Genomic DNA, 19,768 nt, shown 5'->3' with positions numbered 1-19,768 from the left:
GTACTATTTTCACATTATCTGCTGTTTTCCTGTTGTTTGTTGGTTTGCTTTTTACTGTTGAAATACTACTGCTGTCACAAGGGAATTTCCCCATTGTAGGATAAATAAAGTAATAATCTAATCTAATCAGATTTTATTCCATTGATAACAAAGAGTCCGATTCTCTACCACAGTTCGCTGAGGTGACGTTGCTACTCACTCTAAGGACATGAAAAGATGCGGAAGTTATCTTTATCAGGTGACACCGTTTGGTACACCCAGCCTCTGAGACTGTCCCGCAGGCTGGCCGACGTTGTTGAAACACAACAGTTCCTTCAAACAGCCACATTCCCAGAATTTCATTTGCATCACGAGAACATTTTAGTATCTGCCATACCTGCTGCACAGAATTGTAGAAAGAGGTCATATAGTAACGTCCATATCCTCAGTTTGTAGGAGGAAAAGCTGTTTGTCATAGCCGGACCGCCCAGCCATCCTCAGCAGCAGTTGGGCTACACCTAGCCAGCTGGATCCACAGTTGTATAATATTCTTTGAGCAGTCTGGAGACTAAATGAGGCAATTTTTGACTGGATATCCACCAGCCCCTGGACCCCTTCAGCTACAGTCATATGGAGAACTGCTGCCCGGACACAGTGTCGACCCGACTAGGAGAAGTCAACGATGGACCTCCGAACTTCCTCCATCAGGCCTCTTGGTGGCACAGTAACAATGAGCCAAAGGGTCGAGGCAAGCCAATTATACACATCACTGCCGCAGATGTTGACGGGGAACTCTTTTCTGAGAGAGCCCTGTGGAAGGATAGAGCATTGATCAGTTTGAGGAGGGGAGAGGAGAGGAAAGGGGAGAGGGGAGTAGAGACGAGAGACGAGAGAGGAGAGAAGAAAGAGGATTACAGTGATAGTTATGCTATGAGGCATAGTATTTCAGACATTCATCGTGCTATCAACTTCCTTGTTATGAGGACTCAGTGTGGGCACATGTGGCCTAATGGCCATCCCATACACTGTCCTGAGCTGTAAAAGCTTACCTTCCTTTTCTATTTACAGACCCCCCAACAGTGAGACATTGGCTTGGTGCCAGCTTTTTTTAATGCACTTCCTAGGTGTCTCAGTTACAGACGAGCATGATTTCTAATATTTCAAATCCCCGTGTGTGCCATTTCATTATTCATCATTCAACATGTGTGATTAGGCTTCAAGAATCATAAATCATAAAAGCATGATGTTGTAGGAATGTTTGCCCAATTATTTTTCTGCAGACTCCAGCAGGTGTCACTCTAACCTGTCAGCTCTAATACAAACGGGAGAGTCGCAACCACCAAACAGAACCTGGCCGGGACTGTCTGGGACTGCGTGGGGTTGCAAGAGGTGGGCTCAGTCAATCAGTTCTTGCTCTGCCTTCACCACACATGAGTTCACCAGAGGTTCAACCCTGCACAGCAGAAGAGTGTGAAACCCAGTCTGCCTGCCACACTCTGTTGAAACCAAGGCCCCAGGGGGGCGGAAATGTTTCTCCTAGTTGCTAAAAAACGCCCCTACCTCTTCTGTTTGTGGATGTATGTGTAAGCCATTCCAAACTAATGATCAATAACGCTTTTTCTGGGGGCTTTGAGCACGCATTCATCACATGGAAACGGAAAAGGAGAGACATTCTTTCTGTTAAAACAAGGAAGGCTTTTTTGATTTCCCAGGACAAGCACAACTTGTTCTGTAGCATGACAGACAGGAAAGAAACGGTAGTGCAGAGGCCTACAGCACTTAAGAAACCACTGACAGGCTGTGTTTCAAGGACACAACCTTTAGTTTGTTTTGCTGAGGAGTGAAGTTGAAAGTGTGGGCGTAATTCTCTATTTGTCTCTGGACTTCAACTTCCCTGAACCCTGTCATTTCTAATCTTTGGGGCACAGCTGCTTTCGTACACAGTGGCTTCATGCGACGCAAAGCTCAAATGCACATCTCAGGGTTTCTACAGCATTTTAATCTCCATTTATATTGATAGTAGGTTACATAACTTCCACAGCAGCTGCAGCTTAACAAACAGACAGGAATTTACATGTTCTGGACACAGTTTCTCTTTCCCTCTCAGTGCATGCATATGTGTGCCTGTGCATGTGTTTTGCGCAGCCAGCTTGTGCCCATGTGTATATGCATAGACTCACAGAATGGAAGTGCAAAAGCAAAATGAAAACATTACCTTCAAAAGCGCCGTAAGTTAAATCAAAAGCACTCACGCTGCACACGGCTTCTTGCCAACTGAAGGAAAGTGCTACATCTTAAGTGGTTAATGTTCATCTCACAGTAAAGGAGCTGAAACCCGGTGTGTCTCTTTAAGGGTTCAACATACATGGCAGACGCTCTGCTTAAAAATGAAGGTTTGTTGTGACTAAACAGTGCTCAGAGAGCTAAAATGAAAGAGCTCAGGTGGGGTTGCATTCACTCTTTCCCTTTTGTCACTTGTATGATCATTCGTGCATGGCTTGGTTGCATGCTAATTCCAGCTGATGTGTGTAGAACCCATGATAACTTTGTAAAGACTTTTCTCAGATGCAGTGGTGTTGGTTTTGGTCTGTTCGTACTGATCACACTTCAGAGTAAAATACCTAAATTCCCCTTGAAGGCTTTGTTTGTTGTGACACTTGAAACCTCTGCAGGCATGCAGGTTCCTTTTGATTTTCAGAGGTCAAAACCAGATAAAATAGGGTTAAACAAACACAGAGTGTGCACCGTGGATGTATATTGTGCATTGGGACAGAAGCCCATGACCGGCACAGATAGCACGTCCATATGTGTTGTCTGCACTTTTTGCTGGCCTGTGTTTAACATGGTGGACAGAGGCTGGGATGGGACAGTGAGGTGATGTTTTAGGGGTCCCATCTCACAGCTGGCAGATGAGCTTTTAGTTATGTAACATCAAATAAATAATTAATTTCATGATCCCGATCATGACTGATTCTATTTTGGATAGTTTTAATACAATAGCTGGAGTAGGAGTACTCCAACAGCTTGATAAAGTTGGAGAACTTGTGAGAGACAGATGTTAAAAAAGAAAGCAAAAGCTGAGACATGCTATACTTTGAGTGTTAAATGTTTGATGTTTAAAGTCCAACTTTGACTCTAACTGAAGTCAGTGACCCTGATGCCATCATCAGGGTTATTTTCTTAGACTTTAGAGATCTCCCTCCAGAGCCCCAGAAGAGATGGGGGTTGAAATCTCAACTTTTTGAGCAAAATTTCCCACATTGTGGTAAATGTTCCTGCACCAATTTGTGCCTTTTCAGCATCAAGTTAAGGTGCAAATGTCTTTATTAATGTAAAGGAAAATGCATAATAGTATTTATTTTGGTGGTGGGGGGGGGGGTTGCATTGGCCAATTTTGATTAGTCATTACACATCAGCCCTGTAACTGTTTTCACGCGCTGAGTGGTACTCCCCATGATGAGTAAACTGATCATTATGTCATAATGTGTAAAATTAGTGGAATGCCCCTTTAATTTTAAAAGACACCAGTTATTTACAATTTATGAGACCAATTGGCATTTTGAGAACATCAACCCTCTAGCTACGCAATAGTCTGTCAGATGCTTTGGCATGCAGTAATATGTCTGTTAACACTCTAAGTCACATCTGGTCGTGAAGCTGCACCATTTTATCAATATTAAAAGTAGAGCTTCCATCCTAATAATGCTTTTAAACGAACGCTTGACTCGGGTACAGTCACAAAAAGACCTTAGGTTGCATTTTGGCAAGAGTTATGCTTTAAGTGACCGTACACCACCTGTATGCACACTTTCACAGAGTTGCTAGTAACCAAGAAGGACACAGAGGATTAAAAAAACACAATGGACTCTTCAGAAGAGGTGATTATCAGCGTGGAAATGTCACCGAATGTCACATTTGAAACTTGGCTGAAAGTATCACCAGGGGCTCTACACGTGAACTCGAGCATTGAGAGCATAGATATTTTTTTACTGGTGAGATGGCAGCGTCCGGAAAAACCAACAGCTAAAGTGACTCGTTGAAAAACTCTCTTTTTTAGTAAACTCTGTGTACACAAAAAATGTTTATGTGTAGAGCCCCTGGTGAAGGTTTCAGGGTTTTCAGAGTTTGTAGTGTTTTAAAAATAGGGATTTTGATGCGTTCATAGTAGTAGCACTCCGATTCAAAAGGCCATTTGACCCAAAACGAGAATGCGGTACGTAATAAAAGTGGGGCTTCCGTGCTAAAAATATGCTTTTTAACAAAAGTTTGACTCGGGTACATTCACAAAAAGACCCTAGATTGCATTTTGGTGAGAGTTACGCTTTTAGGCTTGTATCATGTGGACGCGCCAACAGTTCTGTTGTCATCACTTAGAATTCCTCACGCGGACGATAGAAACTACACACTAGCTTTAGGGCAAAGAGAAAAAAAAAAACAGATGTGTACTTGATGTGTCATTTTTTTCTTCTTAAAGATGACTTTGTAGGGATTCTGGGATGACTGAGCTATTATATTTGAAGCGTATCAGTCATAGAGTGTACCATATTTAAGAAGCAAACTTCTTACTACTTGAAATGAAGACAGTAAGTTCTACTTTCTTCCACAGGCTACATCTCTTTGTACTGGGCTACACCACTGATTTGTTTCATGCAGATTAGTTGGTTGGTTTCCAAGGCAACCTGTCAATTATTTGCCCCTCAATCTTTGTCCGAAGCCCGTTGTAGAGCTCACCCTTCCCCTCGAGTGTGACCCAGGAGGCCGTGCCCGTCCTGTCCTCAGTAACACTGTGTCAATGATAAACAACCATCACGGACTGAGAGACAGGACGTTTGTTTTTAACATTGAGAAACACACTGCTGAACACTCAAAAAATGATTGGATGAAAGAAGTGAAAAAGAAGCTATTCAGTGTGCTCTAGATTATACGAGGCGTGCAAATTGCCTGATTGTCGAAAACAGAACTGCATGCATTAATGCCTGTGAAGCATACGGGATAATCATTTCCAGCTTTGGGTTGTACTTCATGCGGCTTGTATGTTGTTGAAGAAATACCGTAGCTCAATCAAAAAGGCATTCAATGCCAAAATCTTTGTCACACGGATCTAAATTCTGTTTACTCTGCTGAGATGCCTTGTAAACCACCAGTTCTCACAGGCAGCAAAAATATCACACTCTTACATCGCAGTGAAAACCACAAATCGGATTTTGCACAAAGGAAAAAACACTGCTTTTGTGTCGTGGAGTTGTCATTCATTGTACAACTCGTACTCTTTTTTTTAAAAACACATTTCCTCATAAGGTGTACATATACGAGTTCCTTTTACTGAGTTTATTATGAAGCATACTTGTCATTTAGATGAAATTCATGACAGTAATAGCAATAGCTGAAACATGATGAAAACATGAAACTACTCAAACAGCATTTAACGTGTGAGAATACAAGGCTGATAGCATGATGCAGACATACATACTAAAAGCTCTGATTTTAAAGCTCCAGTATCTGAGGGTACATATTATGACCTTATGTAATCACCTCTGAAAGTCATTCACTTACAAATGTTACTCAGGCATATATTTGTTTTATGTCACACATGAGAACAGATTGGTTGGGTTAAAAAGGAATTATCTAGGTTGTTGTTCAGGCATGTTTTTGTCTCCCTCATACTATCTGGTTAAAAGTGATTTTCCCATAGAAATGTCAATTTAAAAGCCAATGATGTCATCCATGTCAGCGAACCAAGAAATAACCCCGATTGTAACATGGATGGGGTAATAATGGGACAGTTGGCACAGAGGCTGTTTCACTGCTGTACAAGAGGTTAGAAGTCAGTAAAAAGAGAGCTTGTTTTCTGCACAGGAAGGGCAGAAGAAAAACAGAAGTTGTTTGGGTTCCTTGACTTTCCGTAAAGTGAATTTTCAAAGGAGTGCACATGCAGCCCAAATGAACATAATGAGAGATGGGAAGCGGTATTTGATTATACAGGACCACCTACGTAACTCACTTTTGCACATAAGATACTCCTGAACAGTAGGAGATAATGAAAGAGTGGCAGTGGGTCTACAGTATAAGAAGCACAAGAAAAGGCTAGTGCTGGTTAACCCTTGTGTTGTCCTGCCAGGTCAAAAACTGAAAATGAAAATTTTTTTGACGCTTTTGACAATTTTTAATCACTTTTTGATGCTTTTTTTTCAATATTTTCTTCCTTTTTGTAACACTATCATCAGTACACTGTACACATCCCTAACACCAATATATTGCCGCTAGTTTTTTTTAAATATATGGTCAGGAAACCTCATTTATGTGAAATTATGTAATGTTTTTGTCTTTTGTCCAACTTTTTGGGGGAATAAAACACCCAAAATCCAATGAAGTAGTGAACTGATCCTCCGTTTTGCTTGCAAGAAGCGTTATATGGAACCATCTATGTAATATTTGGACAACTTGGATGAAAGAATCCCAAATATCTGATGTAGAAACTTTTAGAAACGGGGCAAATTTGACCCCAGGACAACAGGAGCGTTAATAATAGAGCTGAACTATTTATTTTCATATTGTGTTTGCAGTCTCGTTAAGTTTTATGTGTACCCTCGACGCAACCACACTCTAACCAGACTTGTGTGTGTCCTCTAACTATGCAGGGCTGCACTACGTCTTGTGTCAACACAAACAGGAGCATCCAAAACTCGGTAGAAGTCCGTAATGAGTAGATACACTTGTTAAGTCTCTATAATTACAGTGTATATCTGCTGTTTATGTTCCATATTTTTTAATAACGTATATATGACAGAGGCTTCAAAGGTGACATGTGTTACCACAATAACAGTTTTATACTGTTAGCGATCTGGCTTTGATATTTGATGCTTATGTGCTATACAAAGTTATATTTCTAGTCATTAAATTAATTTGTGTTCAATAACTCAATCAGCACCTTTGTAATAAGAGTGTAACATGCAAATATTGTCATTGGTTTCAGCAAAATGTAAATGTAAATACACTTGAAAACCATAAATACAATGCATGGTGCAGATTAGTGGCATTGTAGAGGTATAGCAGTACTAAGACTGTGTATTTTATCAGTCTTTATATTATATAAAATCTTTAACTTTTCATTATTGGGTTAGTTATCTTTGGTTAGCTTTTTACAATCAACTTCCCACATGGGGGAAGGGAGATGCATTAATCCAGTAATTGGACCATCTGACCATCTGTCAGACTGTTTGTCATTATCATCTGTCGGCCCGTCACTCTTAATGTCTTCAACACCCATGACTGGATTTAAATAAAACTTCGGGGCATGATTGCTGTGTTCAGACATTTAGATAAATTAAATTGATTGGCCTAGGTCAATGGATAAAATGTTGCACACATAGTTGAAAGCATTGTTTTTTGTTGGGAAATGCTTTTTTGGAGAGCTACGTCCTGATTCAACCTCGGCCTACAGTGTAATTTTATAGTTAGAACACAGTTGTGCTATGCAGTGAATGACTGTTATTAACAATAGGAGTGTGTTCCTATTTTCAATCAACAAATAAGTCAAAAAAAGATCAAACTGTGCTAAGCTATGTCACCACATTAAGTTTAAGATTTTTAGGAAACATATAAAAGGGAATGATATGTCTCACTGCTCCATTTTGCCATTTTTATAATTGGACTAAAAGGCCCAAGGGAGAAATAATAGCTTCAACCTTTATTTGGTCATACACAGTAAATATGATGTTTCTGAACAGATTTGCAGGAAATAGGACAATACTTTGTTTCATTTCTCCATTTCAGGATTTTCAAACTTGCTTTTTGTCCTGTGGGGGCCCCCGTAGTATCTAAGTGCCTTTGAGCCACACACTCTTCCTTGCATAAAAGACTGGCACCGTTGCTCTTTACCGGCTGTAAAACCACCAATTCAGAAGTATAAATTAGCATTAATCCTGCTTAAGCCTCAATCATATTGTTAAAAATACTATAAAATGATGATAATAAAACTAAGTAATAATGACAAGAACGCTATACACACTGTACCATGATGTAAAACAGTTTAGGAATACTAAAGTGCCTAAACATATTTTTATGTTCAGTATATTCTCAATCTTTAATATGATGTCACATTGTTCCAATATTGTTATGTCTTAGTAGGTCTCTTTGGGAACATTCTAGTGGCTTTTGTTGAGGAAGTATCATAAACAATGCACTGCTGATGGCAGATTTGCATTACTAACAATACAGGTCTAATCTGCACACACCCTGTGGGCCTTGAAGACACCATGTTACGTCCTGTTCTGCAGTTGTCGGCTCTATGTGACATGTGTGCAGGCTAAAACCATGTGTGTGACATACTTAGAGTGTGCACTTACTATGAAAAGAAATCACATTTTCTTGGATTTGGGGTGTAATTTTGTGTCCACAAACAACAAAAACTTCCATGCTGTTTTGATTGAGACACGGTTCTTGAATGTCCTCTGCCTTCAGTCTCTGGGTGAGCTGTTCAAAATCTGCACGGCTTTCTACGTCACTAGCCGAGAACAGGTGGCTAACCATGGCACATGCTAGCGCTAGCATGCTAACTCGTTCTCAAGGGCAAAACACTGCTACAACACACACTAGTTCACCATAATCTCCGAAAGAACTACCTTATGTCCCTGTTCTGCAGGTATTCAGTCTCCCAGCTAATCCTGCCTTGGACTGACCAAAGTTGGAGAAAAAGTCATCTAGCTGATGTGATCTTACCTAGCTACTGAGCATGTGCGACTCCCAACAAAGATACAAAGATATAGAAGTGAGATGTCTCACTCTGTAGCTAAAACAGAGACCTAAACACACAGGGTGAAAACAGGATCGGCAGCAATGTGCAGTACAACAAAAATATGGTGTTTTTTGAAAATAAAACTATGTAAACCTTTTTTGGTACAACTCCAAAATACAATTATGAACCCGAAAATGGGCGTCATATGGGAACTTTAAACTGAAGTAATAATTGCATAATTCATTGCAAAGCTGTTGGCTATGGCTTGGAACATACACAGTGCCTGCTGAAGATTTACTTTTTTTCAGAGTAAGACAATGTAACTCTGTGATGATTATTTTGTCCTACAATTTTCGGGATTAGTCTCCTTTGAGACATGTGTAGCTTCAAGTTTATTTTCAGATGGGTGTACTTTGGTGAAATAGCTCTGCTCTAAATGCTCTGCTGTATTAACAACCGCCCACATGTTTCATTTAGAGGTTTGGTGTGCATATTACTGTGAGTGCATTTTAGATTCGCTGGTAAATGACAGATTACTCACATTTGTGTGAGCCTATGTAATCCGATTCCGCTCCAGTTGATTCTGTGCAAACCTCATGTCGTCACACTGTAGCCTACTGTAGGAGCGCTTCAGCCTCACGCAGGCATGACCAAACACCCGCAGAATCATCCGACCCAGATGCACTTTGCACGGTGCCGTCAACAGCTGTTTGAACGGAGGAATAGTCATCATGTCCAAATAACTACATCATTTAAGTGGCCTGTTGATTTCTATACTCTATACATATTATTTTATAATAAATTGTTAGTATTATTATTATTATAAATGTTATGCTTTGCGATACCAGTCACCCTTATGGGATTACTGGTACATCTGTCTTGTTTAAACGGTGTTTGTTCTTGTGTATCAGTCTTTTATTTATAATTGTGGTTGTTTTTAATAATCTAATAAAGTCTAATCATAAAGGCTATCTGTTGCCATCAGTGGGTTATCATACAGCCTAATTGTAAGTGTGAACTTCCAACGCAATGTAAAAATTATAACACATTCTACATGACGCAACAAAGGAGCAGGGAGAAGAAAACCCTTGTTATTTTTTAATTTTAATGTTATTTCTATTTTATTCTTCTTTAGCATTTAATGTTCCGCTATTGTTTTTGTTTTAATTCTTGTTCTAATGTTTTTCTTCACCTTATGTAAAGTTCTCTAAAGGTTGCAACGTTAGGGAAATGTTAGGGGAACGTTTGGGGAACATTATCCAAAGATTGCAACGTTAGGGAAATGTTAGTGGAACGTTTGGGGAACATTATCCAAAGGTTGCAACCTTAGGGGAATGTTAGGGGAACGTTAGGGAAACGTTATTTAAAGGTTGCAACGTTAGGGGAACGATAGGAGAACATTATCTAAAGGTTGCAACATTAAGGGAACGTTAGGAGAACATTATCTAAAAGTTGCAACGTTAGGGGAACGTTAGGGGAACATTATCTAAAGGTTGCAACGTTAGGAAAAATTTTAGGGGAACGTTTTGGGAACATTATCTAAAGATTGCAACGTTAGGGGAACGTTAGGGAAACATTATCTAAAGGTTGCAACGTTAGGGGAACGTTAGGAGAACATTATCTAAAGGTTCCAATGTTAGGGGAATGTTAGGGGAACGTTTGATAAAGGTGGCAACGTTAACCTAAAACTAATGTTCCCAGAACGTTAAGGAAACCTTCCAATCAACCATAACACAACCAAAACACAACCAAACTTAACCTTCGGGGAACGTTCCCGCAACTAAAAACGAACGTTCTGGGAACCAAAAATTGTTAACTGTGGAAAGAAACTATGGCCGACACTCATACACACATACACTTTATTGTGTATTATTCTAATTGCTGTTATAGCATTCTTATGGATATGGTAATGATGATTTGGTTCTCATTTCCATTACCATCCATTTGTTTTGGACCCGGAGAGTGATGCGTCTCCTGCATGGTCTCCTCCATCGACTCGCTCGACGCTCGACTTGCTCACTGTACACCAAACTCGCTGCGCTCTGACCAATGCAACTTTTGCAGAGACTCCTCTCACTCCACAGACATGTCGCACAATAGCTGAAGTAAACCTGTCACCGCGGCTCATCATCTGAGCCTCCAGCAAGGCACGGCCGGTGGGATTAGACTCGCACAGCCCTCTCCTCTGGCGCTCCCCTCGCATCGGACCCCTACGTTTGGAAACGCCTGGATATGAATTAGGAGCATTTTCCTCACTAATGAACTGGGCCAGTAATGCTGGAGACCGCGGCGACTCTCTCATCAGTGTTTCAAGATGGCAGATTTTCATTGAGTTTTGAACAGAAATCTCGCTTTATTTTTTTGCCATGAATAACAGAAACCCTTGCACCGATGGCCCCTGTATACGAAGGTAAGATGCTTTTTTTCCGAAAATGTTTTTTTTTTTTTCTCTCGCTTTCCGTGCGCGGAGCTCTGTCACTGTCCGAGTGGATCAATTGGGATCCAACTGAATTGTGGCTGATACGGAGAGAGAGGTGCGTTGCACCCTCTCCTCTTTAAAAAAAATCATAAAGGCTATATTCACATTATTATAGGCTACCTACAAGTCGACTACAGAAATCCCTGCAGTAGGCTGGAGTCCCAGTTAAATAATTGGAGTAAATACTCAGCTACCAGTCTGAGCTGGGTCCGTTAAAATAGCGCTGATAAAGCAACAATTAACCCCTCCTGAATAAGACCAAACACAAGCATGTTTCACATAACAGTATGTTGTAAATGTTATGTTTTGTCCTCGTACAAATTAAATAGGCTAGAAGGAATGAAAGAAGCTCGGAGACCGATCGGTGCCAGTCTCGCCTCTTTGCACTCTCATTCTTCTATTTCCATTTTTTTCCCACACCGATCTTAACACCCATTGACTTTAGATCTTCCACTACGTCTGTGAATTGATTTAAACGTTTCTACCGGGAAACCAAAGCTAAAATACAGCCTATAGACCTATTCGCGGTCGCTGCAGCACTGGAGCTGTGACTAATCCAAATGAGAGAATGCTACCCCGCATGCTTCTCCACATTGTTGGCTTCTGTCATACAGGTTTAAAAAAACATATATAGATATTCTATAGCGTCAGTCACACACAAACAATGTGTGTGCTTTGCAATGTCGTTGCAAGGCGGGTTCTAAATGTTTAACGGTGCAAGGTGCCCATTGTAATCTGGGATTTGTGAATAGTAGCCTACAACTGCAACTACCCAAATAACAGCAACCATAATGTTAAATGGTATGATAAAACAGGGTCATTAGCATAATGAGTTTGCGTGCCATTTGATGTTAGATTATGCTTTAAATCCACTGTAATGCTTCATTCAGATGTAGAGGTTGGATGCTTTTTTTTTTGCATAGCATACAATAATACAGTTAACCTCTATAAGCATTCCCAAAGGAAACACAGGTTTACATGCTGATCAAAAGCTATGCACACTGAATAGTAACACAAAGGATATGATGACCCTTGATGTTTCTAATATTTCTTTTTTGAGCAGCCTTATGTTTAATATATATATATATGTTCTTGTCTACTCTGTAGTCCCTCTGCTGGTGTTGAAGGGTACCCCTGCTCTTCTATTCAAAACTACCATTGAGAAAACTGAAAAGTAATTCTACACATTTATAAAGTGGCATTGCAGGAATATCACAAGCGAAAGCAGGTTCTAATGGGAATGTTTTGGTTATGTAATGGGCTGTTAAAGAAGACAGCGTTATCATGTACAACAATAAGGTTGCTACCAACTCCTCACTAAGTGCTATTATGTCGCTAGAGGAATATTGTAGTGATTTTTCATGAGGGGTGTTGAAGCTTATAGGCATGGCCCGAGACGACGGCGTTTCAACATGAAAAGGAAAGTTGAAATGAGACTCCTATGCAAAAGGTAATTAGTGTAAATTACATTCCCCCGGTTTTTCCTGCGCTGCAGAGAGGAGGGGAAGAGAAGAGAAAGAGGCGACAAGGGGAATTAATTACCTTGCCTGTCCTCCTCGGTGTTGGAGAGGCCTGATATGCAGAGCAGTCACGGAAATGACCGAGGTCTCCGGTGGAAAAAAAGGTCTTGGGGGGGGTCCTTCACGTACACTGAGACCGGCTGCTATGGTGATCACTCACCCTCGGCTACAGGGCAACTAATAACTTCAATCCATATGATTAAATACTACTTCCTTGGGTGGTTTAAAATTAAACTCACAGAGGATTTAAGTTTGCTTTCATGAGCATAATCACTATGTAAGGAGTATTTGTTCAACCACGCTGGAGATTTTTCAGGAATGTAAGGTGGTTATTGTTCCTGTTGCTTTTTTGTACTTTTAAAAAAGAAAAAAGAAATGTTTGCCTTTGGTCCTTCTTGGCCCAGACGGAAGGCCATCAGGCGGTCCTGCAGGGCCGCGGTCTGATCACCCAGGGAGCCTACTCTCATAACCCAAACTGACACCTTGATGGATGTCTGATGAACGGAGCAGGTCCCACCGCCCCCAGCTGTGGAAAAGCTAATATTCACACACCGCCAAACCCTGCCTGCCCTTTTCTATGATATTGGTGTTGTGGTGTGCTCATGCCTGGATATGCATTTGTCTCTACCTGCGTATGCGCCCGTGCACGTGTGCTGTCACCCATTTGTAGAGACAGATGCAGAGCCGGGCAACTTCATTTGCAGATCTGCGTCTAACAGGTCTACCAGTGCTATTCCGGGGAGGATTCATTCATTCACATCTGGAAAATCGGACAGAGTATGACTCAGAGGCTGATGATGATAGTGGTGACAGGCGCTGCAGCATCACAGGCAGATTAATGTTTCATCCGTCCACACGGCCTTTATGTGTTAATGCCGACTTTGTATTACCTCGGGGTTTCCAGGTACGGGGGATGCACAGTGCCCTCGTTTGAGGGGACGTTTACTCCCGAGGACAGACTTTTCTCAGACACCGCACTCAACTCTGTCTCTGTCTCCCTTCCTCTTCCCCTCGCGCTTGTTTGGACCCCCTTGATTGATATCTTCCTCACAGGCCACGACCCAGACTTAGACTCCAAGGTTGCTGCTTTTTAAACTTTGATTAGAATAGCAGGAAGAACCCCGGGGGCCTTTGGGGGCCGGGGCAGGGCCGCGCCCTGTGGTAGAGTCGGGGCAACAGAGGAGGGTCTCTCTCTCTTTCTGACTGTTATGACAAGCAAGGGTGGTGTGTTTAGCTTTTCACTGTCCACTGCGGGAGAAAGAGAAAAGGCCTGGGGAGAGAGGATAGCTCAACAGTTAGAAAGAGATGGGCTGATAGTTAAATAGTTCACAGGAAACAACAGCCTTCACTCTGCAAATCCTTGTAGGTGCCATTGTGAATGTTTATCTCTTGTTTTTTAACCGTCACTCAGAGGTTTGTTGACCTGATGCATCACCTCATGACTTGCTTGGAAGGCGGCTTGCTCAGAAAGGGTGATGAAAATGGATAAGCTGTCTTTACAAGTATCGCTTTTGCATTATTCAACGCTTCCTATCTGAAAAGGGGAAGAAATCCAGTGTTCGGGGATCCTTTTTGCTATTGATTTGTCGAAGCATTTATTAGAAGAAGCTGAGGCTTTGGAAGGAGATAGAATGTGAGTTTTGTGTGAGATGAGGTGTGTGTGTGTGTGTGTGTGTAGCTCTCAGTTGAAGACAAGGCAATATGCGAGCTCTCTGATGTGCTGAAATAGTTCACAGGTGTGATCTGAGGGTTTTGGAAACAGATGAGTCTGAACAGAAATGACAGGTTAGTAGAGGCCAGTCTGACACAGGAGACCCAGCCTCGACTATGAGCAGAATACTTCAGGCTATTTCAACAGGCTCAACTTTCTGATATACTCTTTTCAGCAAATTTCTCTGGAGTAAAACTGCCTGCAGTACTCATTCTTCTGGCTCTTTTTTTTTTAACATTGGAAGAAATTCAATTGAGATGCAAGGGGACTTTGCAATTCTCGTTTTCTCCTCAGTCAATAAGCCTCCTGTTTTAGTGCTCCCGCCATATGTTTCAGACGTCTCTCGGAAACAACTCTGAAAGCCGGGCTCCGAGGTCCTTGAAGCGGGAGACCACATCAATTGCTGACATTAGTTGTTTTTTATCGAAGGGAAAAGATTGGGTGGGGGTGGGGGGCTGGCTGTGATGGAGCCTCAACCCTGTCGACTGCTTACACAAGGCATTTCCGTGTTGGTTGTCATGCATGTGTGAAGGCCCTTTTTTTTTTTTTCCCCTGCACTGTTGTTTCACACTGTGTATGGTGTCAGCTTGTGTGGAACAGCTGCCTATGGCTCCGCCTAGCAGTGCAATGACCCCAGGCTCTGCTAAGGAGGAAAGTGGCGTAGCAGCAGGCATCTTAAAAGTTGCTTTACTTTCAGGTCTGTAGTATAAATGCCTATATGACGAGAGATTACCCATCACAGGATCCTTGGATCAATGGAATTAGCACACACAACCCACAGTTTTTCAATTCTAAACACGTTCACCTCCTTGTATTTGAGGATCAGCGTCAGAGACGAAAAAAAGATGAATGTCCCTCTTAAATCTAGATAACTTCCTCTTGCTAAAAGTAATGGAATAGCCGCTCTGCAGCGAGGATGAGAGTAGCATCCGTGAAAAGGTGCTGAGATTCTCCGCACCTCGTGACAAGTCCACTGCTTTGATCTGCTATGAAAGCCACGGTTCAAACACAGTTTCCCATCTTACTGCTTCTCAACACAGCGCTGAGTAAATGAGGCCTTTTGTGCTAACAAAGAATTACAGAGAGATTCGTTGAGCATAAAGATCACGCAACATGCTGAAGGTCCCGAATGCTCTTTTTCAAAATCTATATTTAAATGAATGATATTGCACAGTGTTGCACGAGCATGTTCTACATTTTACACTCATGCCATATATTGCATGCCCTTTCCAATCATTATTCGCCAATGACCCTTCCAGTTCCCACCACCAACCCCCACCCCCACCCAATGATTCCCTGCCCCACCCCCACACCTATCTTTTATCTGTCCTTCCATCTCGTTTGTTGATAAGCCGAGAGGCCATTGGCCAGCACACATGGTGCCCATGTGACACTTCAGCAACAGCCTGACGGCCAGATTGGAAGCCCCTGTGTGTGTGCATGTGTGTGTGTGTGTGTGTGTGTAATTGGAGGCTGGGTTGAGTAGAGGTCTAACTACTGTAGCTTTTTGTTCTCCCTAATCATGACCCCCATCCAAAAGCCATCAGACTCCCCCATCGCTTCCCGCCTCACTCAGTCCTCCCTGGCTTGTCTTACTGCCATCACTAACCCCCCCAAACTAAACCACCAGCTTGTTTGTGACACACATTGTCCCTGGTCCTAATCCTATTGTTTGTAATAATGTGTGTGTCCCCCCTCCATACCAGTCCATTTGACACCGCACTCTCTGGAAGAGCGCTGCCTCTGCTGGTTGTGTTTAGCATCTGCTAATTTGGCCTTTCAACTTGACACGTAACATTGCACATGCACATGCAAAACTGGTTAAAAAAAAAGCTGAATGTGGTGCAAAGACAACAGAGGAAGTCCTACAGCGGGACGGCGAAGGCAACTACTCCACTCGCAGCCACTTCATCTAAACAAAAGATCCCAACCGTCTGTTCATATTACACGAAGCGCGGAGTGAGAAATGGTGTGTGTTTTTTAATCAAGCCTTCCATAACCTCCACACGCTTCCTCTTGTTCCGAGTAAAGGAGACAGTGTGTGTGTTCGGGGGAGGGGGGGTTCAGGCTAGAGAAGGAGAGGGGGAGTTTTTATAGACACATGTTGAAATGAGCAGCAAAGGATTGAATTACACATTAGGGCACTGAGGTGTTTTCTTGAGGTTTTTTTCTCATATTCATTGACACAGACACAGCTATGGGCTCTACCATGTCCACCCAATGTGGACTAAATGCAGACCCATCACCACTCCTGGCTCTGGCCCCTCTCGGTCATGGAAGGGAAGCGGAGCGATAGGTGGCTGCTGGCAGCCCCCTTCACAGATGGCTGCAGGTACAGCGGCACGCTTGGCCGATAACCAAAGGACTTGGTTATCAGCTGAGACGAGCGCTCAAGCCCGTTTCTGTCCAGAGCCAGGAGGCAAAAAGCACAGAACAGAGAAAGGAGACGGCAATACACAAGGACCAAGGTAGTCAAAAGAGTCAACAGGCATGGAAATGAGCAGCTTTAGCCCTTTTTCCTTGCTATTTGTGCAGTATTTGCTCTCATGTTATTACCTACATACAATCAGACTCCACTTCTCATCTTCTAATTACTTTTTTCCGCTCTTTTATTCTACATGCTGTGTAAGGATCAACCGATGGATTTTTTTAGTGGCGATGCCTATAATGTTTTTTCCCATCAGCCTTAGCCGATGACCGATACCGGCTGAGGATTGTCTTGAGACGATATTTGGAGCAGAGACTACTTTTGCTCCCTCAGTTTACATCACAAAAATGTAAACCGCTGCCACACTGGATTTGTTTTTTGAATCTGCTCTGCCATTTCTTTCAAAAATAATAATCAAAATACACAGATCAGTGTCACTTCTGCAATCATCTTACATTCATATCAACCAAATTATGTGTGCAATGTGCCTCATATGGATGGGTGCACTGCATGTTTGGTTAACTGTGCAAGGGTGAAAGGCTTTCATCAACATCTGCAATACAGCCATGTTGATGCATTTCTTGCTGACATATTATAAGACAGATGTAATCAGGTCATCACAAAATGTCCTTTGTCAACACATTTAAATATTCAAAAGACACAATAAACCTGAAAAGTAGCCATTGAAATACAGTAGTTGATTTGTAATTTAAGACCGCCGCGGTGCTAGCGGTGGAGGGGGCAGTGCACGGTCTGAAAATCGGTCAAAACCTCAAAGGTTTTAAGAATTATAGTCATGAAATGTAGTAAAATGGTCATTTGATATTTACGTATTGGAAGAAAAGGATTTCTGGAAGCCTGGAAACCAAGCTTCTATGAACTTTTAAGGGATAAAGTAGAGAGTGCTAGAGAGAGAAATAAATGTTAACCCATGTGTGTTCATATTTTTGTAATACAGCCAATGTTCCCGGGTATGGTGGACCCACCACATTATTACGCTTTTAAATCAATACAGCCATAACAATTTAGGTAAAAATACTTAATAGATGTTTTAGCCCAGTTACCAATTTATTATCATTTATGGTTCATATTTGCCATTTACCCCTGTGAGATCACATTTATGATCAGATGATCAATATTGTGAGAAAACAAAGGAAATTCAATGATAAAAAAAGATAAATAGAGACAAGATTTTTGATTATTATTGGAATTATTTCTAAATCAGAACAGGTGAAAGTGCTTGAAATGTAGCAATTGTGCACCATGTGCAGTCATTGAAAACATGTTTTTTTAATGTTCTTCCAAGAAAATGAGCCAAGGCCGATGAGTTTGAGTTAGAAGAAATAACAAATCGCATAATTGTTCTTTTAGCAATCATTTAAAACGGGTCCCACAGACCCGAACACCACACAAGAGTAAAAAAGTAACTGATTCAATGAGTCTATCCTGTGGCTGTAAGAACTATTTTCTCACAGCTGCATAAAGATCTTTGAAGACACTTAGTAACATTCAGCTGCAGCAGAAGTGAATGATTATGGTTGTTTAATGGTAGTTTGAAGCTTTTTATTCCTAAATGCAATTTGTAGGATGTTCATACTGTGTATGTCTGAAGAAATCTTGATGTCTTTGCTATTCTGAAAGTTCCAACAAAGGCAACCTTCAGCCATTCTATCCAACCCTTGTGTGGCGTTCACGTCTATGGAACCCGTTTTTAATGTTTGCTAAAAAAAAAATCATGCTATTTTTGATTATTTTATTTCTTCTAACTCAAACCCATTGGCTTTGGCTCATTTTCTGTGAAGAACCTAGAAAATAACTTGTTTTCAATGACTGCACTATTACATATGAGGTATTATATATGTGTATTTAATTGTAGGTGCTTTGAAACGCTTTCTCCTGTGCTGATTAAGTTCTAAGAAATAAGCACCAATAATGAAAACGTAATGTATTTTTTTTTTAACCTTTTTATGATTGAATTTCTTTGTTTTCTCACAAAAATTGAAATGATGGTATTATCAAAAATGTGACACCACAGGGGTAAAAATATGAACCATGAATCATGCAGATGTAGTTGGTGTTTGAGCTAAAGTAAACATCTTTTTTGTATTTGTATCTAAATTGCTATGTCTGTATTGATTTAAAAGCGTAATAATGTGGTGATTCCACCAGACCCGTGGACATTGACTGTGTAACAAGAACATGGGTTAAGTAGATTTATATTAGAAGTATGCACTGTTATTATAGGTATATATTTTATTGTGAAAGTTCCAACAAAGTGCTTTCTTCAGTTGTTTTATTGAAATACATTTATAGTAGAAGCATACGCTGTTATTATAGGAATCTATTTTATTCTGAAAGTTCCAACAAAGTGTTTTTTTCAGTTGTTTTGTCTTAGTAGAGTGGAAGCATGCACTCTTTGCTTAGCTTTAAATAACTTTAGTGCTCACAAGTCAGAAATAATAATGACATTTATTGCTGAACATGTTCCTCATACTCTCCTTGTATGAGTATGGCCTACATTATTATAAAGTTTAAGCATGCATTCATGGGAAACTTAACTATACAGAATTCAGGAAGCAATAGCAGTGCCCGGTTATATTTCTGGGTCCAAGTGTGTTCTAGCATAAAAAACAGACTACACACCTCTTTAGATCCACTCCGCACTTCAAAGCCTCAGGCACCATCATGACCAGCCAGCAGCTCTCGCTGACAGCCTTTTGAACTGACCCCACCATTCAGCCTGAGAGACAGAGAGTGAGAGGGAGAATGACAGAGAGACAGGGAGTGATAGACATTGAAAAAAAGGAAGGTAGAAAATGGAGGGAGTGAGGCAGTGGAGCCGGGGTGGAGAGATGAATACACTCTTGTGTGGGGGTCCATGGGCCTCAGGGGCACTGCCAGAGGTCAGGGGAGCTTG

The 19,768-nt window shown here is 41.3% G+C and overlaps 1 protein-coding gene across 4 annotated transcripts in view; it reads left to right on the top strand.

Annotated features, from left to right (window-relative positions):
• The first annotated feature begins 10,759 nt into the window (after nt 1-10,759).
• Nucleotides 10,760-19,768, top strand: part of hipk2 (homeodomain interacting protein kinase 2) — a 68,386-nt gene continuing 59,377 nt past the window's right edge. For all 4 annotated transcript variants that reach the window (XM_034878311.1, XM_034878309.1, XM_034878310.1 and 1 more), the window contains exon 1: nt 10,760-11,123. In XM_034878311.1, coding sequence (XP_034734202.1) covers nt 11,105-11,123 — 19 coding nt within the window. In that variant the 5' untranslated portion in view covers nt 10,760-11,104. The remainder of the gene's footprint in view (nt 11,124-19,768) is intronic.

This window comes from Etheostoma cragini, chromosome 8 (genome assembly GCF_013103735.1).
Source record: "Etheostoma cragini isolate CJK2018 chromosome 8, CSU_Ecrag_1.0, whole genome shotgun sequence".
NCBI lineage: Eukaryota > Metazoa > Chordata > Actinopteri > Perciformes > Percidae > Etheostoma > Etheostoma cragini.
The sequence above is the reverse complement of the archived record's forward strand: the minus strand, read 5'-3'. Positions and strand labels throughout refer to the sequence as shown.